Below are 26,741 nucleotides of genomic sequence, written 5' to 3'. Positions count from 1 at the left end.
AGAAAAATCAATGAGATCTGTGTTTGGTTTTAACTCATACCAAAACTACAGCTTCCTTCAAAAAATATTCAGATGATAATTAGTCACTTTGCACTCAACCAGTTGCCCTAACGTTTCTCATATATATGGACAATTCTTTTTAGCTCACGTGTGGCTCATTTGCTGCAGAACAGAGAGAAGCAAAACAGTCCCCTTCCTTTTACCTGATGGGCCCAAATGAAGAACATCTGAATGAGGGGATCATCCATTTACTTCTCCATTTCCAGTGGAAGTGGGTCGGGCTTTTAGCTGTGGATGATGACAGTGGAGAACATTTCTTAAAGGTCCTGGAGACACTGCTTTCCCAAAATGGAATTTGTTTGGCTTTGATAAAGAAAATTCCAAGCAAATACAACTGGAATGACATGGATTTTCTCACTGATTCAATTTTAAATATATATTTACCTTTCAGAAACAGCAAAGCCAATACATTTATCTTGTATGGAGATTCGAGGACACTTATAGCAACCACTCTTATATTCTTAGGCAATCCCGGCTACAAGGAAGATGCATCATTGAGAAAAGTGTGGATTATGACTCCTGAAATTAGTTTTGCACTTATGAGCCTTCAGAGAGGCTGGGATTTCCAGTTCTTCCATGGGACCATTTCCTTCTCAATTCCCACAAATGAGCCTCAGGGCTTCCAAAACTTTCTTCAAGGCATAGAACCTCACCAGGAACAAGCAAACGGCTTTCTCAAGGACTTCTGGGAGCAAGCATTTGACTGTTTCTACGCAAATCCCCAGAATCCAGTGGACATCAGTGAAATCTGTACTGGGGAGGAGAGACTGGAGAGTCTTCCTGGGTCATTGTTTGAAATGTGCATGACTGGCCACAGCTACAGCATCTACAATGCAGTCTATGCCGTAGCATATGCTATTCATACCCTGTACTCATCAAGAGGCCATCACAGGGTGATGTATGGTGGTCAAAGAATAGAACTTCAAGATGTCCAGCCATGGCAGGTATAGTCTACTGAAGGAACTGTCTCTGTTTTCTTGAATATGGTTATATGAGACAATTTTCAATTTTCCTCATCTGGCCCAGTAATACACACTTTATTTGATGGCATCATTTCTGGCTTCTTCTTTGTTCTGATAATTGGTAGACGAGAATAAACATACACTGTATACTGTCAATCTTCTTCAAATGAAATATACCTATAATCAGGTAGAGTGTACTTGAAATGATATGAAAATGGTAGCACTGGTATATCTCAGCTTTAAAAGTCCATTGTATTGCTTATTTTCCCCCTTTCAACTAGGTTCACATTTTTCTACAAGCCATTGTATTTAACAACTCAGCTGGAGAAAGATTGTCTTTTAATGATAAAATGGAAATGGGCAGTGGCTTTGATATAATGAACCTGGTCACATTCCCAAATGAGTCCTTCCATAGGATGAAAATTGGAAGGGTTAACCCCAATGTTCCTGTAGGACAAGAGTTTACCATTCATGAGAATATGGTTGTGTGGCAAACCACCTTCAACCAGGTATCTATTTAAGTTTTCTTACAGGCTACTATATTCTTCAGCTGCCTTCCTAGGGACCATTTTTTGTCTTTTGTTTTGTTTGTTGTCATTTCTGTTGTTGTTGTTTGCCTATCTGGGCCTTATAGAAAAGAGTCCAGTTGCACCTTTAAGACTAACCAACTTTGCTATAGCATAACCTTTTGAGAATCACAGTTCTATTCACCAGATGCATGACAGAGAACTGACGAAGAGAACTGTGATTCTCAAAAGCTTATTCTACAGAAAAGTTGGTTAGTCTTAAAGGTGCTACTGGACTCTTTTCGATTTTGCTACTACAGACTAACACGGCTAACTGCTCTGGATATCTGGCTCTTTTTATTGTTCAATCAGACTCAATGGTGAAGAAAAGCCACAGTCTGCATTCAAACACTGTCTTGATATATATCTGTACATTAGCCTATATATGTATTCTTTACAAAATTTAAAACCACTTGCATATTTTCCAGTTATTTGGGATACTGAGAAATATTTTTCATGCTCTCATAGTTTCTGCCCAGCTCACTCACTCCTTCTGCAAGATTATCTCATTGACATGCAGCCCCGTTGGACCACTGGGGCAGGATGACTCTTTATTACCCATCAACCCCCTCTTCCCACAGTAGACAAGCTGTGGAACAGGGCTGGTGTCAACACATGGTGAGGTGGGACAGCTGCCATGGCCCGTGGCTGAGGTCTACTGCATCTTTTCTGATGCTTGCAATCACACCCTCACACTTCTTGCTCATGAGTGCTTTGTCACTTCTGTTCTCAGTCACCTCTGACTTAAAGCAGCCCTATGAATGAAAGGCCTCCAAAATGTCCTGTCATTAACAGACTTGCTCAGATCCTGCAAACTGGAAGACTGTGGGTGGTGCACAGAGCATCAGCATTCCTGGATTCCTGGTGCCCATGGCAGTGGCACTGCGAGATGCACCCAGCACCCAACACCATTGGTGAAAGGGTGTGCAGGCATTGTGAGCAACTTTGAGTGCAGGTGGTGGGAGAGCTTGTGAGTGGGCAAAGGAAGGGTGCTCAGGCAGGTGGAAACACATGCATGGGAAGGCAGGAAGGGAAGGCTAGTGGTGAGCATAGGAAGGCCCTGAGTATTCTCTGCCCAGGGCTCCCCAAAATCTGGAACCGGCCTTGCTATAGAATTTTGGCTTGGTTTGGCAGCTACCACCTCTGGGTATTTTCTGTCTTCCTGCGGACCTCCTCTGCTCCCTTAGCAACTGCTCAGAGGCACATTTGGGCAGGAGTTTCTTCAGTAGTATTGGCAAGTTGTCTGAGATTGGAGGCAGGAATCTAAACAATGTTCCTTAACCAAAAAAAAAAAAAAAAGCTTGACTACTGCAAAGCACACCTCTAAAGTAACCGCAAAGCAGAACTAGGAGGCAGGCTAAGTAAATAAACTAATTAGGTGAGACTTAAAGTTCCTGATATCTGCCCGGCATCTTGAATATACATCCAGATTGGAGTAGGAGTGAAACGGATGCTAGGAATTCTGTATTTCCACCCATGTTAGACCCATGCAGTATCTAGGGTTGCTGGGTCCCTTCACTCTCTGAGCGGGAGGTGGGAGACCTATAACCTTATATATAGACTTTGTGTGCATGCTTTGTATTTGCGTGCTCCCAGGGCTGCACAATGACTTCACTTCCATAAGTGATGTCATTATGCAGGACCTCATCCTGCCCCAGGGAGCACTCCTGCTCTCTGCTGCAGGCTGATTTTGGCCCATTTGGGGCCTAAATCAGCATGCTGTGAAACACAGGAGCTCTTCAAGTCCCTTCCAGCACTTCGCAGTGGGCAAATTTCAGCCCATTTGGGGCTGAATCAGGCCCATTTGAGGCCCAGATTGGCCCACTGCAAAGCCTGGGACTGTGCTACTCCAACTGGGAGTGCACCCCGGAAGGCGCATTCCCCCATCTTTTCCCCCGCTGGCCAAGGAAGTGGGGAGGGGGGTGGAAGGGGGAACAGGGGATCCTCTGCCCCCAGTGGGGGACTGGCAATCATAGTATCACATACACACACAAGTGTTGAAACACATAAACACAAAGGGATTGCTCCTTTTCGGTTGTAAAATGTATTCATCTGGGCCAAATGTGCCTTTTCCAAGGCAGTATGACTCGGTTGGGCTCGTCATTATCCATAAATTCCATAACCTCTATCTGCCCATCTGCCTCTCTCATCTATGACAGTCACTTTCTTTAAATGTTGGTAGATTTGCACAGGAGAAATGAAAAAAAAAACCTCTTCTCTAGGAAGAGACGCTAGGCTGCGTAATCCTTTTGTTGTCATTGCATCACAAATAACAATAGAAGTGATGGTAAAAATATGTGCTGTAATTGGAGGAGGATTGTAGCAAGCACAACGGTCAATCTTGCTTACTTTTTTCTTCATACCTCTGTTCACAGCACAGTCCTCAACAGCACTTAGAATGTAGGTAAAGAACTTATATAGTATTTGGTGTTTCCGTAATCTGCTGTTCAAATAAATGGCTTTTCTGCAAAAAAAATTATTTCTGTATCTTGCATGCTGATGATTGTCAGTATAGAACAGAAAGGACCGGAGACTGAATTTGTCTCTCGTACTGAACAAGGTAAGTACTATATTCTTATATTTGTATGTACATGTCCTTTATAGTCCAAAACGCACCTAACCATGGCCATGTGAATGGCATTGACAAATCAAATGGATGCTGCGTTTCTCTTCTTTGTTGTAAAATGTATTCATTTGGGCCAAATGGTGCTTTTCTCATTTTGTGTGACTCCGTTGGGGTAGTCAGGCTCGCTAAGCTCCCTGCATTCTGTCTGCACATTTGTCTCTCTTATCCACGAGAGGCACCTTGTTTAAAAGTTTTTAGATTTCCATGGGAGTCATGGAAAAAACTCTTCTCTGGGAGGAGACGCTAGGCTGAGTAGTCAATTTGTTGCCATGGGCTCACAAGTAGTAATAAAATGACAGTAAAATATGTCCTATACTTGGGGAACGATAAACTGATTGTGTCAAGGACAATCATCAATTTCACCCACTTGTATCTTCACACCTCAGCAGATGCCCAATGATGCCTCACGTCTCCTACCTTAAATTCCATTCATTTTTTTTAATAGGTGGCACCTCTCTCTGTGTGTAATGATCCCTGCAACCCCGGCTATCATAAGAAGAAGAAGGAAGGGGAGACATTTTGCTGCTACGATTGTGCTCCTTGCCCAGCAGGGAAGATTTCAAACCAGAAGGGCAAGTAATGTAATGCCTCAGCATATGGAGTTAATTTGGATTACTGGATTTTCAAATTTTATGTAACTGAAAGAAGCCTCATTATGGTAATCTTCTCCAGGTCTCTGTTTGTGAAGATCATATATTATGCAGTCCAAAGCAGATTTAGATCCAAAACAAGATGAGCAACTGGATAAAAATGGATTTTGATAATTGTTTAATTAAAAAAAACCTTGAGGGTTTAAAAACACCATGTGCTGGTTAAATGACAGGAAAAAGAGAGTAGGAACATATATACAATTCTCTCAACTGAAGGAAGCAGGCCATAGGGTGGCACAAGGATCAGTACTGGGGCTGGTGCTATTTAATTTGTTCATATTTGATCTGGAACTGAGGGTGAGCAGTGCAATGACCAAGTTTACAGATGACTGGAAAGGGGCTGAAATTGAAGCAGCCAAGATTATAATATCTTTCTATAGATCTATGGTGAGGCCTCATTGGCAATACTGTATGCAGTGAGTATATTTCCTTTGTGTCCAAAGTGTCTCCGTTGTATAACAGTAAGGGTTTGAGCTATTAGAATCAGTCCTTACTATGTTCTTATGATGTCCAAGTCCACTTGAAGCCAGCTGGGTGACCTTGGGCTAGTCACAGCTAGACATGGGCACGAACAGCATTACGAACGGAAAAAAAACCACGAACAGCCCGTTCGTCTGTTTGCGAACAAGCTGTTCATGAGGCTCCATTCTAAACGAATAAGTGGTCATTGCAAGCCTCGTTTGTTGGCTTCATTAGCCGTTCGTCAAGCCAGACAGTCTGGAGCCTTTCAATCAATTCCCCTGGCAATGGCAGGGACTGAACTCTGTCTGAATTCCTTCTGGCTTTCCTTCTGGCTTTAACCCTTCAAAGTACTTCCAGCAGAGAGTCCTGTTTCTGCCACTGTGAAGAGAAAATGGCAACACAGGGAATGACCCATGGATCATGCCTTTCCTGGGGTGCAATCTCTCTGAAACTTGGGGAGTCTTTGGAGGACAGTGAGGACTATGTCCCCTGAAAATGTGGTGGGTATTGAACATTGGGAAAGGTCAGTTTGTAACCCCTCAAAGTAGCTGCCTTCCAACAGGCAGTTCCGTTTTTGCCACTGTGAACAGAAAATGACAGCAAAGGGGGGGCACATGGATCATACCTTTCCTGGGGTGCAATCTCTCTGAAACTTGGGGGGGTCTTCGGAGGTCAGTGAGGACTATGTCCCCTGCAAATTTGGTGAGTATTGGACATTGGGAAGGTCAGTTTGTGGGGTGTTTAAAGGGCCCTGCCCCTTTCACGTGGCAGGAAAGGGCCCTTTAAACTCTCAGCTGGCAGGCGGCAGGGGGGAATTTCCCCTGCCACCTGCTGGCTGAGGGCCAAGCTACACATGACGAATGACACTTGAACGGCAAGTGGATTGAGTGGAGGGCAAGTGAACAGGGAGAAATACACTTGCTGTTCAAGTGTCATTCGTCATGTGTAGCTTGGCCCTCAGAGTTTAAAGGGATCTTTAAGGGGCCATGAACAACCAACCTGTTTGTGAACAGGGTCATGTTTGTTACTGTTCATTGTTCGTTGTTCGTGGATGGCAACGAGCAACAAACAGCTTGTTCATTTTTTTTCCATTTATGCCTATGTGTAGTCATGGTTTTCTGGAGCTCTTTCATCCCCACCCACCTCACAGGGTGTTTTGTTATGGGTATAATAATGGCATACTTTGTAAACCACTCTGAGTGGACATTAAGTTGTCCTGAGGGACGGTATATAAATCGAATGTTATTATTATTATATTATTATTATCCTGGACAACCATCATTGTTACCAGGTGGTCACAAAGCCAAGCTCCCACCCAGTCATTCATCTTGCTTGGATTTTTCATAGATTGATTGAGGAGGGAAATGGTGTGTGTGTGTGTGTGTGTGTGTGTGTGTGAGAGAGAGAGAGAGAGAGAGAGAGAGAGAGAGAGAATGGGTTTTGTAAGAAAGAAGGTTGCCTTGAGAAATTATCATTTCTGAGTTATCTCTAAGAAGGAGGACAAGCAGAAGAAAGAAAAGATGCTGAAGTGTTCTTCTCACTCACCATCATACTGGGGGAAAACTGACGGGTTTTTATGCTCACCTTGGGTGCTATTTGGAGGCAAGGGTTAGAACTCAAAGCCATTCTTCATCAGCATAATCATCAAATAGATAAAATAAATTTAAAATAATAGCAAAAAACAATAAAATGTAATGATAATCATTGTTAAGTCCTTAGGGCCAGATGAATTGCATCCAAGGGTATTAAAAGAACTTGCAGAAGTAATTTCTGAGCCTCTGTCCATTATTTTTAAGAATTGTTGAAGAACAGTTGAGGTGCCAGAAGATTGGAGGTAGACAAATGTTGTCCCCCATCTTCAAGAAGGGGGGGAAAGGAGGATCTGGGTAACTACATCTATAGCTTGACATCTATACTTGGAAAAGTTTTGGAACAGATCATCAAACAGTCAGTCCTTGAGCATTTAGAAAGGATGGCTGTGATTTAAGAGCCAGCATGGGTTTCTCAAGAACAAATCGTGTCAGACTAAACTTATCTTTTTTTTTTTGAGAAAGTAAATTCCTTGCTGGACCAGTAAGGCTTTTGATAAGGTTCCACATAATATCCTTGTTCACAAGTTTGTAAAATGTGGTTTGGATTCTATTACTGTTAGGTGGATCTGTAATTGGTTGACAGATCATACCCAAAGAGTGCTTGTTAAAGGTTCCTCATCCTCTTAGAGAAGAGTGACAAGTAGGGTGCTACAGGGATCTGTCCTGGGACCTGTTCTGCTCAATATTTTTATAAATGATTTGGATGAAGGAATAGAGGGAATGCTTATTAAATTTATAGATGATACTAAATTAGGAGGGGTAGCAAATACAGTAGAAGACAGAGTCAGGATACAAGATGATCTTGACTGGCTGGAAAACGGGGCTAAAACAAATAAAATGAATTTCAACAAAGATAAATGCAAAGTTCTGCATTTAGGTAAGAAAAATCAAAGGCATAAGTATAGGATGGAAGAGACTTGTCTTGGCAGTAGTATATGCAAAAAGGATCTAGGGGTCTTAGTAGACCATACACTGAACATGAGTCAGCAGTGTGATGTGGTAGCTAAAAAGGCAAATGCAATTTTGAGCTATGTCAACAAACGCATAGTGTCCAGATTATGGAACACTCTGCTCTGCTCTGCTTAGACCTCACCAAGAGTATTGTGTTCAGTTTTAGACACAACAATTTCAGAAGAATATAGACAAGGTAAAATGTGTCAAGAGGAGGGCGATGAAGATGGTGAGGGGTCTAGAGATAAAATCTTACAAGGAAAGGTCGAAGGAGCTTAGTATGTTTAGCCTGGAGAGGAAAGGACTGAGAGGTGATATGATAACCATCTTCGAGTACTTGAAGGGCTATCATATAAAGAACAGTGTGAACTTGATTTCCACTGTCTCAGAAGGTCGGACCAGAACCAACAGGTTGAAATTAAATCATAAGAGTATTTGGCTAAACATTAGGAAGAAATTCCTGACAGTTAGGTGGTGGGCTCTCCTTCTTTGAAGGTTTTTAAGCAGAGGCTAGATGGCCATCTGACAGCAATTCTGATTCTGAGAACCTGGGCAGATCATGAGAGGGAGAGCAGGAAGGGTTACATTAGTGCTTAGTTCTTGTGGCCCCTTCTTACATGCCCAAGGTAAGGCCGATCGCCACCTTGGGGTCAGGTAGCAATTTTCCCCAGGCCAGTTTGGCTAGAGATCCTGGTGGTGTTTTGCTATCTTCTGGGCATGGAGCAGGGGTAACTGAGGTTGTGTGGAGGGGAAATTGTTGTGAATTTTCTGCATTGTACATGGGGTTGGACTAGATGACCCTAGAGATCCCTTCCAACCCTATGATTCTATGATTTTAAGAACAGATGCAAGATATTAGGCTGAGTATTGGGAGAACATAAGAAACAAAAACAGTAGCAATTAGACATGAATAAGGTTTCCCACATTTCTTCTGTAACCTCCATGAGCAAATTGGTTTAGCCCAATACTGCAGACCAGAATCTGGAGCCAGGCAGGTAAGAAAGAAGCTAGTTGCTGGAAAGCTTGATAACATTTTATGTGCTCTTATCACCTTGAATAAGGGCTGTAATTCCCAAACTGAAGACAGAAACCTGGGTTCCAATTGCTTCATAATCAACAGGACAGTAGCAAATGATTTGAGCAGTTGGTGGGATCCAAAAAAGTTGGACCTTGTTTACTCTGAATGGTTTAAAGAAAACCAGTTACTTTACTCAACCTAAATATATTATTGGCTGCAATTTTCTGTTCTCGTTGCACCTATGAGATTGTTTTTTAAAAAAGTGGTATTGTCCATCTGTTTTCCAGACATGGATGATTGTATAAAATGCCCAAGAGATCAATATCCAACCAAGGACCAAGATAGATGCATTCCCAAGAGAATGAGCTTCCTGTCTTTTGAAGAAGCTTTAGGAATTAGTTTGGCTTCCATAGCTGTTTCTTTAGCTGTGATCACAAGCATGGTGTTAGGAACATTCATTAAACACAAAGACACCCCCATCGTCAAAGCCAACAACCGAGACATCACCTACATCCTTCTCATTGCTCTCCTGCTCTGCTTCCTCTCGTCTTTGCTATTCCTTGGCCAACCAACAGAGGTGACCTGCTTCCTCCGACAATCAGCTTTCAGCATCATCTTCTCAGTGGCTGTTTCTTGTGTGTTGGCCAAAACCATTACTGTGGTTGTAGCTTTTATGGCCACTAAACCAGGGTCCAGCATGAGGAAGTGGGTGGGGAAAAGACTGACTAACTTTATTGTTCTTTCTTGCTCCCTCATTCAAGCAGGCATTTGTGTGGTGTGGCTGGCAACCTCACCACCATCCCCAGATTATGACACACAATCATTGTCTGAGGAGATCATAGTAGAATGTAATGAGGGGTCTGTCTTAATGTTCTACATTGGCCTGGGTTACATGGGACTTCTATCCATCATCAGCTTGACTGTAGCTTTCCTAGCCAGGCATTTGCCTGACAGTTTTAATGAAGCCAAGTTCATCACCTTCAGCATGCTGATCTTTTGCAGTGTTTGGGTATCTTTTGTTCCAACCTACCTGAGTACCAAAGGGAAATACATGGTAGCCGTGGAGATTTTTTCTATCTTGGTTTCCAGTGCTGGGTTACTTGGCTGTATCTTTTCCCCTAAATGCTATATTATTTTGTTGAGACCTGAGCTGAACACAAAGGAGGAACTAATCAGGAGAAAAAAATAATAACACCTGTGATTCCTAACATATGTCTTTGTTCTTTTTATAAGAGATACTGGACATACATACAGTAAGATGGGGTATTCCAGCATTCTGCTCATTTTCTAACCAAAAACAAATATCTGACAGATTTGAAGAATAAGGAATAGATATGGACATGAATCAAAATAAAAACAAACCGGGTGGTTTGAAGTTCATACAGTTTCACGAACCATGAACTTTCACAAATTTTCCTGGGTTCCCAAACCTGTTGGTGTGGTTTGTAAAAATGTCACTTCCAGGCCAGCAGAAGGTCTGCAGAATAGGGGTGTCAGCTTCAGGTTTCCCCCTTTTAAAGCCCACCACTTTTCAGCTGATGGGAGGAGAATCCACATCAGCTGAAAAAAGCTGCTGGCTGTTCTGTTTCCCATGTTTGCAGAAGTTTGCTTATTTCCTGCTGACTTTAAAAACCAGGAAAGGGCTAAATGGCTAGTTTCCCCTTTCTCCTTTGGGGTATGGACACACTCTTTTTTTTTTCAAAAGTAAGAAAGTGTAGCAACGTTGTAACATTGTAACATAGCAACATTGTAACATTACTATACTTTCCTACTTGCTTTAAAAGCAGGAAAGCATTAAATAGCTGCTTTCCCCTTCCTCCAAGGTATGTTTCAGGCTTTTGCACAGTGCTTTGGAAACAAAGTTTAGCATTGCAAGCATAAGTTCTAGAAACTTGTTTTTTTGCAAGGAAAGGGAGGGGAAATGGTGAGATTCTTTGGCTGCTTAAGCTGATTAGATTCTGATCTTTTCACCGTTGTTGTAGAAGTATGGAATCTGCTCAACACCGATGATATTTGTAACTTCAGTGAGTCATCCGCACATCATATTTATATGGTGTTCAGATATGCATTTCTCAAGAAGTTTCACCTGTTGTCTTATCTTGCTAAGCTCCAGGCAAGAGCTCTCCATAGCCTTACTACCCAAGTTTATTAAAATGCAAAACATGATAATGAAGGGTTTTTCTGTGCACTTACTGCCAGCTTTCCACACACAAAAATGCAAGCATGAATGTGTCCATTTTATACAGCACAGGGTTAAACCTAGTCTGCCCCTCTTTTACACTAGATGTATCAACTTCTGCTAACTTTCTTGTCAAAGCCCATCCTGTGAAGGCCTCGATGAAAGGTGAGCTTTGGGAAATGGTAAACTTCACATTTCACTGTCTTCAATACATCCAGCCTTCATAGCAACAACTGAAAAGTAACTGTTAGGTGACACCTTTATGAAGATAGCCTATAACACCATGTAGCAGCTAGCAGTTTTGGGAGTCTGTCATGCAAATCTGACCCAGAATCAAAGCTGTCCTTTCCAGCAGGGAAAGGCAGCTATGGAGGGGCCCCCAGTTGTGCCAGAAGTCCTATTCAGGGAACAACAGGTAGGAAGGGGGGGGGAGAATGTAGCCCCTCTAGACCTGAACCATTGAACCAGTAGCTTAGTCCTTGAATGCCACCCCAGCCCCTGGAAGATCTGCCTTCCTACAAGCCTCCCAAGTCATCACCACCCATTCACCAGAGATTCCAGAAGACCTGCTAGGAAGTGGCGGAGCTTTGCGAGAGTTCAAGATTCTAATTACAGCCCTTTCAGAAAAACTCCTTGCCCTAGGAAAGTGAAGTCTGCCCTGCTCTGGCTCTGAAGATCTCAGTTTAATATGAATATGAATGTACATATGAATATATGCAAATTGGGAGAGAGGGGGCCTGAAAGGATAAGCCAGCACTAGGCTCTCATGGCCCTTTCTTACATGCCCAGAGTAATGCCAATCCATCGCCACTTGGAGTCAAGAAGGAATATTCCTCCAGGCCAAATTGGCCAGGGATCCAGGAGGACTTTTGCCTTCCTCTGAGCCCAAAGCAGGGGTCACTGGGGGAGGCGAGATGAGAAGAGAACTGTGCATTTCCTGCATTGTGCAGGGCTGGAGTGGTGATCTTTTTTGCATCATATGAGTAGGGTTAACTCCTGATGTGGACAGCCGAGGAGAACATGATCTTGTCAGATCTTGGAAGCTAAACAGAGTTAGCCTTGGTTAGTAATTGGATGGGAGACTGCCAGTGAAGGCCAGGGTTGCAGAGGCAAGCAATGACAAACCACTGCTGTTAGTCTCTTGCCATGAAAACCCCACCAGGTGTCACGGTAAGCCAGCTATGGCTAGAGGTCAGGATTTCATTTTTCAAGTGGGGTTAAATGGCTACACAATTCCACAAAAAAACAACAACAAAGAGCAGCCATGTTGGATCAGGTCTGTAGTCTGTTTTAGTATTGATCTTGTTGCAGGCAGTGACCAACTACATGCCCTCAGAAGGCCTACAAACAGAAGCCTAAATCTATCCTTGTTGTTGTCCCCCGCACCCGAACATGAAGGGTTGGAAGCAAAGCTATTAACCTCAGGGTGCAATTTGTTGTGAGTGTGCTTGGGCAGTCAATAAAACAAAGGTGAGTGGTATCAATTCATGCCTGCAATTTGTCTGGGAGATAGGGAACCATTTTGGTGTAGTGATTAAGAGCACGTGACTATAATCTGGAGAACTGGGCTTGATTCCCCACTCCTCCACTTGAAGCCAGCTGGATGACCTTGGTTCAGTCACAGCTCTCTCAGCCCCACCCACCTCACAGGGTGATTATAGTTGTGGGGATAATAATAACATACTTTGTAAACCACTCTGAGTGAGCATTAAGTTGTCCTGAAGGGCAGTATATAAATCTAATGTTATTATTGATGTTAACAGCCTCTTGGTGATTGGATTCACTCTGACTCACCCCTTTTTCAATGAAGGATCCTTCCATCTGCAGCAGCCTCTCCTCAGCTCTTTTCCCTAGGAGTGAACACCCTCCCACTTTGGGAGAGGCTTTTTATCTTTTCTTCCCATGTCGCATCCCCCAACGCCTCTACTGGTGCAAGTTTCCCCTCCAAATACCCTGTTAAACAATCACAGGGTCCAAAGGGGAGCTGGGAAATGTAGGCTCTGTAGTCACTCTAGTACAGGCTTCTTAGAAGCCCTAGGCCTCACTACATAGGCCCAGGTTTATAACACACACACCTGCAAGAGCAAATCATGGCTATCTGGATTCACATCGATGAGATCCATAAAGAGGCCATGGGTTGCACTCATTTTAACCATATAAATCTTAATACGCAAGTTATGTAACCTATTCATATAGAACTAGGGGTCACTATGGAAATTACCAAGTGGAAAACATGAATAAACCTTGCAGCAATGAAACAACGGAGAGTACCTATATACAGCAAGGTAACTAATCATCACAGGATCTGTGAGATTGTGCATCAACTATTTTATTTACAGATCCTACAATGTGCTCAATCTCAAAATCATAGTCTTGCATGGCTAGGCTCCATCGTAGGAGTTTAGGGTAGGTTAGCTTGGTGGTCTGGAGCCACTGGAGGGGGAGTAATCAGTTCAGAGCAGGAAATGTCAACCCCACAGGTAAGGCTGAAATTTTCCCAAAGCATATACAATAACATAACATTCCTTTTCTGGAATTTCCCAACCAGCTTCCTGCTCTACATTTTTTGCAAAGGAAAGCAACCAGGTATTGCTCCCAATCTGGCCCCTCCTGAGATAACACAGCCCCCACCCAAGATCAGAAGAGTCAATAGTCCATGCAAAAATGGACCTCCCCATTAGGTTTGTTGACCAGCACAACTGGTGATGTCCAAGCACTCTCAGAGGGTCTGATTACTCCCATTGCCACCATCTCAGTAAACTCCTTTTCGATGGCCTGCTGCTAGGTATGGGGAATCATACGGGCTCGTTCAACCACAAGGGGCTAATTTCTCATGAAAATAGAGTGTATTGCTATTTGAGAGCAACCAGGCAGGGCAGAGAACTATTCAGTAAATTAAACATACAGTTGTCTAACTTCTTCTCACTGGTCCCTAGACAATAAGGGGGAGATGGTAAGCTTCATTACCCCCCTCCTTCGCCATGGCTTCCCGCACATATATCTTCTGGGTTCCCAAAACTTTCAGCTAATTCCAGGATGAAAAGGCAAACAATGGCTTCTTGAGAGCAGTATGGCTTCAAGGCATTGCCATGGTAAACTCAGGGTGGGAGAGCCGTATCTGGGAACTCGACCAAATAATTCACTTTTCCCAGGCAACTCTTAATTTGGAAAGATCCCTCCCAGGCAACTTCCATTTCATTAGCTTTCACTGGTTTTAAAACCATTACCAGATCACCTGGGCTGTAGATCCACCTCTTGACATTCATGTCCTACCAAGACTTCTGTTATTGGTGTGCCTCCCCCAAGTAGGTATGAGCTAGAGGCAGAGCCTCTTATTCTGAAGCTTATCAACAAAGCTAGGGGTCCCAGTTGCCCACCAGTGGCAAACAATCTCCCTGTGGTTTGCCTCATTGATCACTAGTCACTTGTGACCAGCAAGAGGTTGCACACCGTTCAATGATTCTCCCTCACCAGAAGGCACTGAAGGCACAAGTGTGGGGCACTCACTCTGCCATCTATTGGTATGCTCCTGTGCTTCTCTTCGGGTTGATTTTACAGCCTGGCTCCTGATTTTGCAGCCTTGCTCCTGACACAAAATGTTGCCCAGACCCATTCTCAGAAGGATTACAGCCCCTTGAAAACTGTCCATATTGCAGGAAGTATTCAGTTTCATTGCACATTCTTCTCTGTTTTCCTACATTGCAGCTTCTGCCAGCTTTCTACCCTCTCAGCCAGTGCTGGGGGCCCTGTCACATGATAAGCATCAGAGGCACAACAACAACAACATTTGATTTATATACCACCCTTCAGGACAACTTAACACTAGAGATGAGCACGAACAGCAATACGAACTAAAAAAAGCCACGAACAGTCCAATCAGCTGTTCGCGAACAAGCTATTCGTGAGGCCCCATTCTAAATGAACAGATGGTCATTGCAAGCCTCGTTCGTTGCATTCGTCCTCTGTTCATCAAGCCAGACAGTCTGGCACCTGCAATCAATTCCCTTGGCAAACGGAGGCAAGGACTGCCTGAACTCTATCTGAACTCCTGCTGTTGCAATTTAGCTTGATAGGCAGGTCTTCCTTCCAAGTGTGGAGCTCCAAATTTGTTACAAAGAAGCAAAGAGCAGGGGTGAGGGGGGCTCGGAGGGGGGCTCGCAGGTCTGCTTTTGCAGACAGTGCTCCCAGCTCAATCAATTTCCTTGACAACCAGAGGCAAGGACAGCCTGAACTCTGTCTGAACTCCTGCTGTTGCAATTTAGCTTGATAGGACGGTCTTCCTTCCAAGTGTGGAGCTCCAAATTTGTTACAAGGAAGCAAAGAGCATGAGGGAGGGGGGCTCCCAGCTCTGCTTTTGCAGACAGTGAGGGAGAGACAATTGCTGTTGGCATTTTGAGAGAGAGACAGGGAGAGTGCATTGGAGCTTGAATTTTCTTTGTGTGTGGTGGGATAGGGATCTACCTCTTGAAGTTCCAGGGCTGCTGCCAGGCTCTGGGGCCAAGCTATTATCTATTATTGGTACCTTTCATGCTGCCTGCTCAGGTAGGGTTTCTGGAAGTGGTGTGGTAGGGATCTTGATGGCTGGAGGAGAGCCTGCTGCCCCCCATGAACAACGAACAACAAACATGTTGGTGAACATGTCATGTTTGTCAATGTTCATTGTTCGTTGTTCGTGGATGGCAATGAACAATGATCACCATGTTTGGGGGTTTTTTCCCCTCTGTTTGTGCCCATGTCTACTTAACACCCACTCAGAGTGGTTTACAAAGTAAGTTGTTATTATCCCCACAACAAACACCCTGTGAGGTGGGTGGTGCTGAGACCGCTCCGGAGAGCTGTGACTGACCCAAGGTCACACAGCTGGCTTCAAGTGTAGGAGTGGGGAATCAAACCTGGCTCTCCAGATTAGAGTTCTGCTGCTCTTAACCACTACACCAAACTGGCTCTTCATGATCCTTCAATACCTGGAATCCATGAGGGAAAAGGATCATGCACCCCCCACCCTCAAAACCATGCTTAGCTACCTGGTGGCCATTTTGTTCTTTAGCAAAGTCCATGCCTTCCCAGAACCTTCTGACTCCTTTACCACCAGCTGACAATTGAAATCTGGAGGAGGCTCTCTCCCCCAGCACCTGAAATCTGGAAGCCTATTTTCCTGACCATCTTGTCTGGGATCATACAACAGCTGCTAGTCAGGCGTTGAGGCCAATTTATTTGAAGCTGATTTCATGGCAGCCTTATGGGGGAGTTTCAAGGTCAGTGAGTTGGCTGCTTCTCCCCAGCTCCCAGGCAGACTGTTTAGGTGCTCAGTTTCGAGATCCAGCTGGCCATTAGAATATTGCCCACTTGATGGGCCATAGGGGAGACTTTCAATACAAGGCAGCCTCCAGTGTCCTCCTAATCCAGTAAGAGCCACCAAGGTCTTCCTGGCTAACCATCCTCCTCGACTGGGGCCCCTCCTCCTTCACACTAATGGCTCACCACTCATGAGGTATCAATTCACCTGCATCCTCAGTGCAGTCTTGTAGCTCCTGGGTTCCACCCTAGGGATTTTGGGGCACACTCCTTCAGGACTGGGGCAGTCCCCACTGTCTGAAATGTTAGGCCAGCCCTGATTGCATCCAACCCATAGGTGAGTGGACATCTACCATCTACAAAACCTACATTTGCCTTCAACCAGAGCTTCTTTACTGACTCTCTCTCTCTCTCTCTCTCTCTCTAATTACAGCTGTGCAGCTCAAGGTGGTCTGGATTTGCAGTCAAAGTATTGTGAATTGGGCTGGATTATATACAGCATCTACTGGCTGGGGACATCACCTGAGCCTAGAGTGGTCGCTACTCATCACCTGGATCAGCATTTCTTCTGATATTTCTTCACAGAGTGAATTAGACCATCACTCCCATTGTCCTTGTGATCCAGCTATTGAGAATGACCTCAGAACCCATATGGGGTGGACATTCACAGACAGCAGAGGATAACTGAAGGAGTTCGCTTGGATGCTTCCTCTAAATGTTGCTTCACGTCTGACCTGCTGGAAAGTCATTCATGGTGTAGTAATCTCTGCCCAACCAAGAGCAACACAGGCAGGAGAGGGCTAACAATTACATAGGGGGCTACGTGGTGGCTTCAGTTGGCTGTGTGATTTGACATCTGGACATTTCTTTTCTGTAGCAGGTGCTTTTTTGCTGAGATAGTATCTCTCTCTCTAACTGGGAACAGGACACTTGGCTAGATGAGATTTGGCACAAGTTTTGGGTTTGGTTGCAGCTGCAGGAGATTTGGTGCTTACCTCTTGAGGTGGTATCAGCATAGAGCTAGATCCAACTACCTCTTGAGGTGGTATCAGCATAGGGCTAGATCCATTTGGAAGGGAAATCAGAGAGAGGGTTGGTGGTAACATGCCCATCTTGGGGACCTGTGAGGACACCCTCACTCTATGCAATGGGGTGCACCATGTGGACATCCTCATACTGCCATCACATGATATCCCCCAGCAAGCAGGCAAGCGGGCTGGGAGAGAGATTTTCTTGCCTGGCAGCAGTTGGGTCTGTAAAACTTGGATCCATTGCCTCATGCTGTACCAAGGCCCTGACAGCTGTAATCTATAAAGTTGTGTCCAATAGTTAACTCCAACATGGTGTTTTCATGTTTGTCCCTTCTGCCTTGTCTTCCCGTTCCCCCCTTTACAGCTGGGCCTGTGAGTAATTCTTTTCCACATGAATTGTCCAAATAACTGTAATTTGATCTGTACTTTAAAACTCCCTTGACATTTCAGAAGGTTGTAGAAAGCAATCAACACAAAAATAGTGACAAAGCCATTGAGTTATGGACATATAGGAGGAGGAATTCTCAGAATGTCAGTTTAATCCCTCACATTTTTCCCTCTAAGCCAGACATGTTATCAGAAGATTTTTGTGCTCAGCTGGCACACATTTTGTGTTGCTGAAGCTTTTAACACAACAAATCCATTTCCTTTTAGACCCAGCTACCATCCAAGATATCTTGATAAAGGCTGCACGGGACTGTAAACAAGCACAGAAAAGATATTATGGGCAGGATGTTTAAACTAGTGATATTGCTGCTGCTTCTACTTCCAATCTCGTATCATGCAGATGCCACTGTGTGTCTCATGAAAGATCCCCTCCCTGTTCCACATGAATGGTACCAGCCAGGAGATCTCCTCATCGGTGGAATTGTTACTCAGATAAGTTACCAGTTGCATGAAATAGAATTCAATCAATATCCCACTCATGAGATGTATAAAGATCCATAGTAAGTAATAATTTTGTTTGTCTTGTGAACATGGCCCGATCCTATACCTTGATATTGGTTTATACAATGAAAAGGATGCTCAAAGAAAGAAGAACTCTAGTTTATTCCAGTGCTCCTCTTTGTCAATCTCATTTGGAATCTTATATATTCAGACTTGTTTACAATACAACTGTCCTGTCTTCATCCACTAAAATAGCAGGATTATGGTCCATTGGCACCTTAGGGACCAACAAGAGTTTCAGGGTATAAGCCTTCAAGTGTCAGAGTTCACTTCTTCAGAAACAAGTTAGAACAGAGATCCCTGAGCCTTTCTGAGCCAGAGCTGACTGGGATAAATGCTGAGGGATCTCCATTCCCCCATGTTTCTAAAGAAGAGAGCTCTGACTCTCAAAAGCTCACACCCCATAAATATTGTGTGTCTCTAAGGTGCCACTGGACTAAACTCCTCCTGTTCTACTCAACACCAACATGGCTACTCACTACAACCTTCATCCACAGAGGGCCAAGCTACACATGACAAATGACACTTGAACGGCAAGTGGATTGAGTGGAGGGCAAGTGAACAGGGAGAAATACACTTGCCATTCAAGTGTCATTCGTCATGTGTAGCTTGGCCCAGAGAAGAAATCTTCCTGCTCTGGAGTGCATAACACTCCCACCAAAATTCTGTAGACAGAATATTCTTGAAGAACCCTGATTTGAATCATTACATTAATAGCTCTCCCCACATATCCCTACACTCTACACTGCTTAGTGTAGGCTTTTTAAAACAAAATTATTCTGCAACAACTTAATCCCTTTCAAGAGGAGTGACTTTGCTTTTGCCTCATAATTAAGTAGAAAGGCATTATATGTTATGTAACTGCGAGTTGAAATACATCTCAGCAAATTCAGTTAGTGAAATAGGCTGGGTTCAAACATATGCATAATCACACACACACGTTGTCAAACTCCTTTACATTTACTGTTCCAATGCAGAATAAAAAGTCCCATCTCTCAAACAACTTATCTAACAATATCATTATTTCCATATCTTGATTTATAGTATGGCTCCAAAGTTCCACCAGCATGTCCTGGCCTTGGTGTTTGCTGTAAATGAGATCAACAAAAATCCCCAAATCTTGCCCAACGTCACTCTTGGGTTCCATATCTACGACAGCTACAATGATATGAGGATGACCTATCGCACCACTTTTGATCTTCTCTTTAAATTGCACCAATATATTCCTAATTACGAGTGTGATGGCTCCAAAAGCCTAACAGCCGTCATTTACGTACTGAGTTCTGATACCTCCTTCCATATGGCAGACATCCTAAGTGTCTACAAGATTCCTCAGGTAAGATCTGTGATTATGACAACAGATTTAATAAATTGTAATCTTTATTATCTTGGAATTATTCTGGGGTTAAGAAAGATGGAGAGAAGGGAATGTGCAAAAGGAACCAATCCAAAGATAATTGCTTCATGCAAGTGGAAAGAATTACAGTAAGCAAATAGTGGGAACAGACTGATGCTAAGAGGTAGAGTATATACATTTGTGGCATAATTTCCCAGGTTTATCCCTAGAATTTAGAGTTATCATAATCATATGGTAGGTGATGTAAAAAATCTCAACCTCAGTGCTAGGAGAGCCACTGCCAATCAGAGTAAACAATATTGAGTAATAGGCAAGAGGTCATAAGCATTATAAGACAATTCCATGTTTTCATGGATAATATAGAATATTTTTAGCACATTGTTCTCCCAGAAATTTCCATATGTTCTCACAATTTGAGACAAATCAACCGAAACATTCTTTGGTTTTAATTCTTTCCAAATCTACTGTTTCTGTCAAATTAACTAATATGATAATTAGTCACTTGCCCTCAACCATTTTTCCTAACTTATCTAATATATATGTACCATTATTTTTAGCTTACGTGTGGCTCATTTGCCCAAGAACAGACAGATGCAAAACAGTCCCTTTCCTTTTACCGCATAGGCTCAAATGAAGAATATTTGAACAAGGGGATCATCCGTTTGCTTCTCCATTTCCAGTGGAAGTGGGTCGGGCTTTTAGCTGTGGATGATGACAGCGGAGAACATTTCTTGAAGGTCCTGGAGCCGCTCCTTTCCCAAAACGGAATCTGTTTGGCTTTGATACAGAAAATTCCAAGGAAACACAACTGGAATGACTTGGATTATATCATTGATTTATTTTTTACTACATTTTTACCTTTTAGAGAAAGCAAAGCCAATACAATTATCTTCTATGGAGATTCTGCAGCACTTATAACATTCACTTTTATTGTTTTCCTAGGCAATCCCAGTTATAAGGAAAATGTATCTTTGAGAAAAGTGTGGATTATGACACCTCAAATTGATTTTGCACTAAGCAGCCTTCAGAGGGCCTGGGATTTCCAGTTCTTCCATGGGACTATTGCCTTCACAATTCCCTCAAATGATCCTCAGGGCTTCCGGAACTTCCTTCAAGGCATAAAACCTTTCAAAGAAAAAGAAAACGGTTTTCTCAAGGACTTTTGGGAGCAAGCGTTTGACTGCTGCTATCCAAATCCCAAGAAGTCACTGGATATCAATGATACTTGTACTGGGGATGAGAGGCTAGGCAGCCTTCCTGGGTCACTCTTTGAAATGAGCATGACTAGCCACAGCTACAGTATCTACAGTGCGGTCTATGCCGTAGCACATGCTATTCATGCCCTGTACTTTTCCAGATGCAATCACAGGGCAATCGGTGTTGGTCAAAGAAAAGGACTTCAAGGTCTGCAGCCATGGCAGGTATTGTCTACCTATGGAAATGATTCTATTGCCATGAATACTGTTATATAAGATTGGACAGTATTCAACTTTCCTCAACTGGTTCAATGATACACACATTATTTTATGACAACATTTCTGCATTCTCATTTTTTTGTAATAATCAAAGCATTAGAAGTAAGATACAATGTGTTAAATTTCTTCAAATGAAATATTACTGTTAACAGGCAGGGTCTACCTGAATTGATGTGTAAGTGTAGTATTTGCATATCTCAGAATTATTAAGGTTCCAGTGAGATCCTTCTTCCCTCCCCTTTCAACTAGGTTCATCGCTTTCTGCAAGCTATTGCATTTAACAACTCAGCTGGAGAAAGATTGTCTTTTAATGATCAATGGGAAATGGGAGGTGGATTTGAAATAATGAACCTGGTCACATTCCCAAACAAGTCCTTCAACAGGGTGAAAATTGGAAGGGTAAACCTCAATGCTCCTGAAGGCGAAGAGTTCATCATTCATGAGAATATGATTGTGTGGCAAACCATTTTTAACCAGGTATCTCTTTAAGTTTCCTCGTTGGCTACGTCACTCTTCAGATGGCTAGCAGAGAGACTGTCCTTTTCTTTCAGCCTATCTTGTCATTTTCCTTGTTGGATCAGGCTCAGTGGTCAAGACAGGCCAGAGTCTGCCATCAGACACTAAGATGATATATATCTTTAGATTGCTGGAGATCTGTATTCTTTACAACATTTGAAGCAAAATGCATGTTTTCCCGGTATTTGAAATACTGTGAAATATCATTCATGATGCTGTAATAGTTTAACTTCCAACTCCCTCCATTTGGCAGGCTGTGGAACTGGGCTGGCATGAGCACATGGTGAGGTGGGGCTGCTTTCAGGGTCTGTGGCTTCTGAATTGGCACACTGCTGCTGACTCCCTGTTCACCCATCTCCGCTGATGCCTGCACTCACACCCTTCCACTGCCCGCTTGTGAGGGCTTTGTCACCTCTGCTCCCAGCTGCACATGCTGCCTAGCACTGATGGGCAAGGGCATGTGGGTGGTGCACAAAGCTTCAGCATTCCTGGCATTCCTAGATGCACCTACCACCCTGCACCTTTGGGAAAGGGCTTGCAGGCAGAGTTGAAAGCTGTCATTGCAAGTGGTGGGAGAGCTGGCGAGTGGGTAAGGGACGAGCATTTAGGCAGGTATGGGCATATGGGTGGGAGGGATTAGTAGTGGGCTTAGTAGGGCCCTGAACATTCAGTGTCTGAGGTTCCTTGGAACCTGAAACCAGCCCTGCTCTGGAATTTTCCTTTGGTTCAGCTGCCACCATTTCTGGATATTTGCCTCCTTGCTGGCTCTCTCTCACTCCTTTAGCAATTGCTTGAAGGTACAGTCACTCTGGGGTTATTTCAGTAGCATTGGAAATGTGGTTAGAGATGACAGGCAGGAATCCAGGCAATGTGACTTAACCAAAAATAAAAACCCTCTTTCAACTACAGATCGCACCTCTAGAGTATTTAGAGTACAGAACTAGGATGCAAGCTAAGAAAATACAAGAATATCAAACAGGTCAGAAGGTCAGAAATTAGGTGAGACTTAAAGATTCTGGAGGTCTGCACCCACCCCCTTGGATGGAGGCCGAAAGACAGGTGTAGGAATGAGATGGATGCTGGTAATTCTGTATTTCCAAACATGGTCAGGTGGACACAGGATCATATTCACACTCACATCTTCACAACTTCCTTTCAGGTCTCCCCCAGATTTGACAAAAGAGGCATTGGCTAATATGAGCCTGGGGTTGGGAGGCCCAAAGTTCAGCAAAACTACCCTGCCCAATTGAGAGACATTAACAAATCAAAGTGGTGTAGCATTTTCCTTCTCTTTTTAAAAAAAGTGAATTTATCCTGGCCAAATCAGTCTTTTCCCAGGCTGTCTGACTCAATTTGGCTAGTCCCTCTCCATAAACTCCATAATCTCTATGTGCCCATCTAAGACAAATTATTTCTTTAAAGGTTAGTAGATTTTCATGGAAGTCATGGAAATAATTCTTCTCTAAGGAAGCATCAGACTGAGTAGTCAATTTGTTGTCTCTGTATCCCAAAGTGATGGTAAAAATATGGGCTTCAATTGAGGAAGGATACACTGATTGTAGCAAGCACAAGGGTCACTCCTGTTAACTTGTTCCTTCACACGTCTGCTGATGCACAACAATATCTTAAGTGTCCCGCCTTAAACTCCATTTTTAATAGGTGCTGCCCCTCTCTGTATGCAATGATTACTGCAAGCCTGGCTATCATAAGAAAAAGAAGGAAGGGGAGAAATTTTGCTGCTACAGCTGTGCTCCTTGCCCAGAAGGGAAGGTTTCAACACAAAAAGGTAGGTGAGGTCATTCCGAATTAATTCAGAGAATCTGATTGTCAAATTTTGATTCAAAGAAGAATCATTAGGGTTACTTTCGCCCATTACTCTCTCAGTGAAGGTTATCCATCAGGTCAAAGTATTTTCAGATTGAAAGCCTTGTTAGAAATTGGTTAGAGAAGGATCTGAGTAATCCATCACATTCAAGAAGCGCAGGGGCATAAAGCCAGCACAGTGGTGATCTATTTGTCCAGAAATGGGTATGTGTCATTGTCCAAACATTGATTAAATCCTCTGGGTATGAGAAACTCACTGAAGGACTGGCTTTTTCAAGATCATCCTTTCCTTTAAGGATACTTATCTATTTCATAGATCCAGCTAAGTAATCCCATATGGCTGCATTTGGCATCCTGAACTTTCCCTTCTCAAAATGATATTGCAGTCCTGCTGGATATGAATGAATGTAGCTGCAAAATGTCAACCAAAGAAGTCACAGCAAGCCTTTGGACCATCAGAATCAGCACCATCCAGGGCTTCCTCAAAACCTAGAGCAAATTCATTAATGCCGGAAATGTTCTTATTTTGCATAGTATGACAGAGTAGCCAATCACAAACAAAAGTTCCATTCTGCCTTTGATCCTTCATAGCTTCATTTGATCAGCAAAAAAAGAAGAGGAGGGGGGATAATGTATGAATGGCCTTTATGAAAAGGAAGGTTGCCTTGAGGAATTATCATTCCTAATTTACCCCTGAGTAAGGAGAGCATGAGGAGGGAAGGAAGGATGGTGAAGTGTTTCTCTTCCTCACCATCATAGCTGGGCAGAACTCTTGCATTGTAAAGCTCAGCTTGGGTGCTTCTCGCAGGCAAGGATTAGAAGCCAGCGTTACATTTCATCAGCATGAAGATCAAGTAGCTGATATAAATATGAAAATAATAGTAGAAACAATAACAGTAACAATAAATTTTATATTCACTTGTGGAAGATAATGGTCCGAGTGTTTGGCGTACCTCCATAACCATCAGTAGGAATTCAACATGAATAAGGTTTCCCACATTGCTCTCACATAAAATATGGTCATAAAGAATGACCATATGTCATCTCATTTCAACTACCACTGTGATGTCTATCTGTTTTCCAGACATGGATGATTGCATCAAATGTCCCAGTGATCAATATTCAACCAAGGACCAAGATGGATGCATTCCCAAGAGAATAAGCTTCTTGTCTTTTGAAGAACCCTTAGGAATTGGTTTAGCTTCCATTGCTGTTTTTTTTATCTCTAATCACCTGCATAGTGTTGGGAACTTTCATTAAACACAGAGACACCCCCATCATCAAAGCCAACAACCGTGATGTCACCTACATCCTTCTCATTGCTCTCCTGCTCTGCTTCCTCTCTTCTTTGCTGTTCCTTGGCCAACCAACGGAGGTGACCTGCTTCCTCCAACAGGCCACTTTCATCATCATTTTCTCTGTGGCTGTTTCTTGTGTGTTGGCCAAAACCATCACTGTGGTTGTAGCTTTCATGGCCACCAGACCCAGGTCCAGCATGAGGAAGTGGGTGGGGAAAAGACTGACTAATTCCATTGTCCTTTGCTGCTCCCTCATTCAAGCAGGCATTTGTATGGTGTGGCTGGCAACCTCACCACCATTCCCAGATTATGACTCATTGTCACTGACTGAAGAGATCATAGTACAATGTAACGAAGGGTCTGTCCTCCTTTTCTACATTGGCCTGGGTTACATGGGACTTCTATCCATTATCAGCTTGATTGTAGCATTCCTAGCCAGGAAGTTGCCTGACAGTTTCAATGAAGCCAAGTTCATCACCTTCAGCATGCTGATCTTTTGCAGTGTTTGGTTGTCTTTTGTTCCAACCTACCTGAGCACCAAAGGGAAATCCATGGTAGCTGTGGAAATCTTTTCTATTTTGGTGTCCAGCACTGGGTTGCTCAGCTGTATCTTCTCCCTCAAATTCTATATTGTTGTTTTGAAACCTGAACTGAACACAAGACAGGAACTAAAAAGAAGAAAAAATAACAATAACTGAGATTCCTAATATCCCTCTTTATTGTTTTTATAAGAGACATTGGACCTATGCCAGTAGTCCGGTAGGACATTTCAGCATTTTGCTCATATCTAAGCAAAAATAAAAATCTGATAGATTTAAAGACTAAAAAAAGGCTAAGTAAAAATTCATTTTATGATCAATGATGTGCTTTCTTACTTTCACTCATCAACAGGAGTTAGAATATAAGTAGAGGTGGGCATGGGCCAGGAAAAAGCCATGGACCATCAATTTTCATGGACCATGGACCACAAACTTTTCACGGACCAGCCCTGTTCACAGACTGGTTCATTGTCCATCACTTCCAGGGGCTCTCAGAGATGCCAAACTTGCAGCAATGCTTCAGCAGGCTCTCCTCTAGCGACCCTCCAAGTTTGGCCAGGATTGCATTTTGGAGGTCCAAGTTACAGACCCCTAAAGCAGCCGCCCCCAGGAAACTTCCAGTAGATACTAGGATTTGTAAATGCCAATTGACTTGCAGCACCAAAAAGTTGCAATGAAACAAAATCAAACAGAAAAGTGTGAGAGAAGAGCCCCCTCACTCGCCACACAGACACCTACCTAGCCATTGCCTAGGGAATTAATTCTTGCTCCTTGCTTGCATAGAGCAAAATGGAAGTTCTCTGGTTGGCTAGCAAAGCTGCCTTTGAGGGCTAATATTGTTGTTCCTATGGGTGCAGTACCTCCACCCCTCCATTGCCTAGGGAATTAATTCTTGCTCCTTGCTCACATAGAGAAGAATGGGAGCTCTCTTGTTGACAGGAAGAGCTGTTTATCAAGGTTTTGAGGGCTAAGATTGGTGTTCCTATGGCTGCAGAACATCCACCCCTCTGCTACCTAGGGAATTAATTCTTGCTCCTTGCTTACATAGAGCAGAATGGGGGCTCTCTGGCTGAGCTGCCTGTCAAGTTTTTAAGGGTTGCAGAAGATCTGTAGCCATCTCCTCCATTGCCTAGGGAACTGATAGATTGGCGCCAGGATGTCTGGACTCATGGACCATGAACTGACGGACCAGCCCAAATGAACCAAAGTTTGTGGAAAAGGTGAGTCCCATGAACTGTGTGTTCACAAACCATGAACCGGGCTGGACCATGTTAAATATAGGTCTGTTTTCCAGACCGTGCCCACCTCTAAAAATAAGTAACGATTCTATATTGTGTTCTCTGTTTCCATAAGTTGTTGTACAATTAAATGGCTTTTCTTTGAGATCATTCA

General features: G+C 43.3%; 1 protein-coding gene and 1 pseudogene across 1 annotated transcript; both read left to right on the top strand.

Moving 5' to 3' along the window:
• The first annotated feature begins 206 nt into the window (after window positions 1-206).
• Window positions 207-10,076, top strand: LOC129338192 (vomeronasal type-2 receptor 26-like). The gene is made up of 4 exons (XM_054992235.1): window positions 207-1,004; window positions 1,304-1,531; window positions 4,660-4,786; window positions 9,175-10,076. Exons 1-4 carry the CDS (start codon window positions 207-209, stop codon window positions 10,074-10,076), a joined length of 2,055 nt encoding a protein of 684 aa, XP_054848210.1.
• An 8,048-nt stretch (window positions 10,077-18,124) lies between these two features.
• LOC129339844 (vomeronasal type-2 receptor 26-like) lies at window positions 18,125-25,508 on the top strand (annotated as a pseudogene).
• The last annotated feature ends 1,233 nt before the right edge of the window (window positions 25,509-26,741 follow it).

Source organism: Eublepharis macularius, chromosome 12, assembly GCF_028583425.1.
Source record: "Eublepharis macularius isolate TG4126 chromosome 12, MPM_Emac_v1.0, whole genome shotgun sequence".
Lineage (NCBI taxonomy): Eukaryota > Metazoa > Chordata > Lepidosauria > Squamata > Eublepharidae > Eublepharis > Eublepharis macularius.
This window is presented reverse-complemented; position numbering and strand designations above follow the sequence as displayed.

Bases quoted from the DNA above. Each gene is read 5' to 3' on its own strand.
- LOC129338192 (XM_054992235.1), top strand. From the start codon at position 207: ATGGGCCCAAATGAAGAACATCTGAATGAGGGGATCATCCATTTACTT. The intron at 1,005-1,303 runs GTATAGTCTACT...CCTTTCAACTAG, and splicing joins AAGATGTCCAGCCATGGCAG to GTTCACATTTTTCTACAAGC. The intron at 4,787-9,174 runs GCAAGTAATGTA...TCTGTTTTCCAG, and splicing joins GAAGATTTCAAACCAGAAGG to ACATGGATGATTGTATAAAA.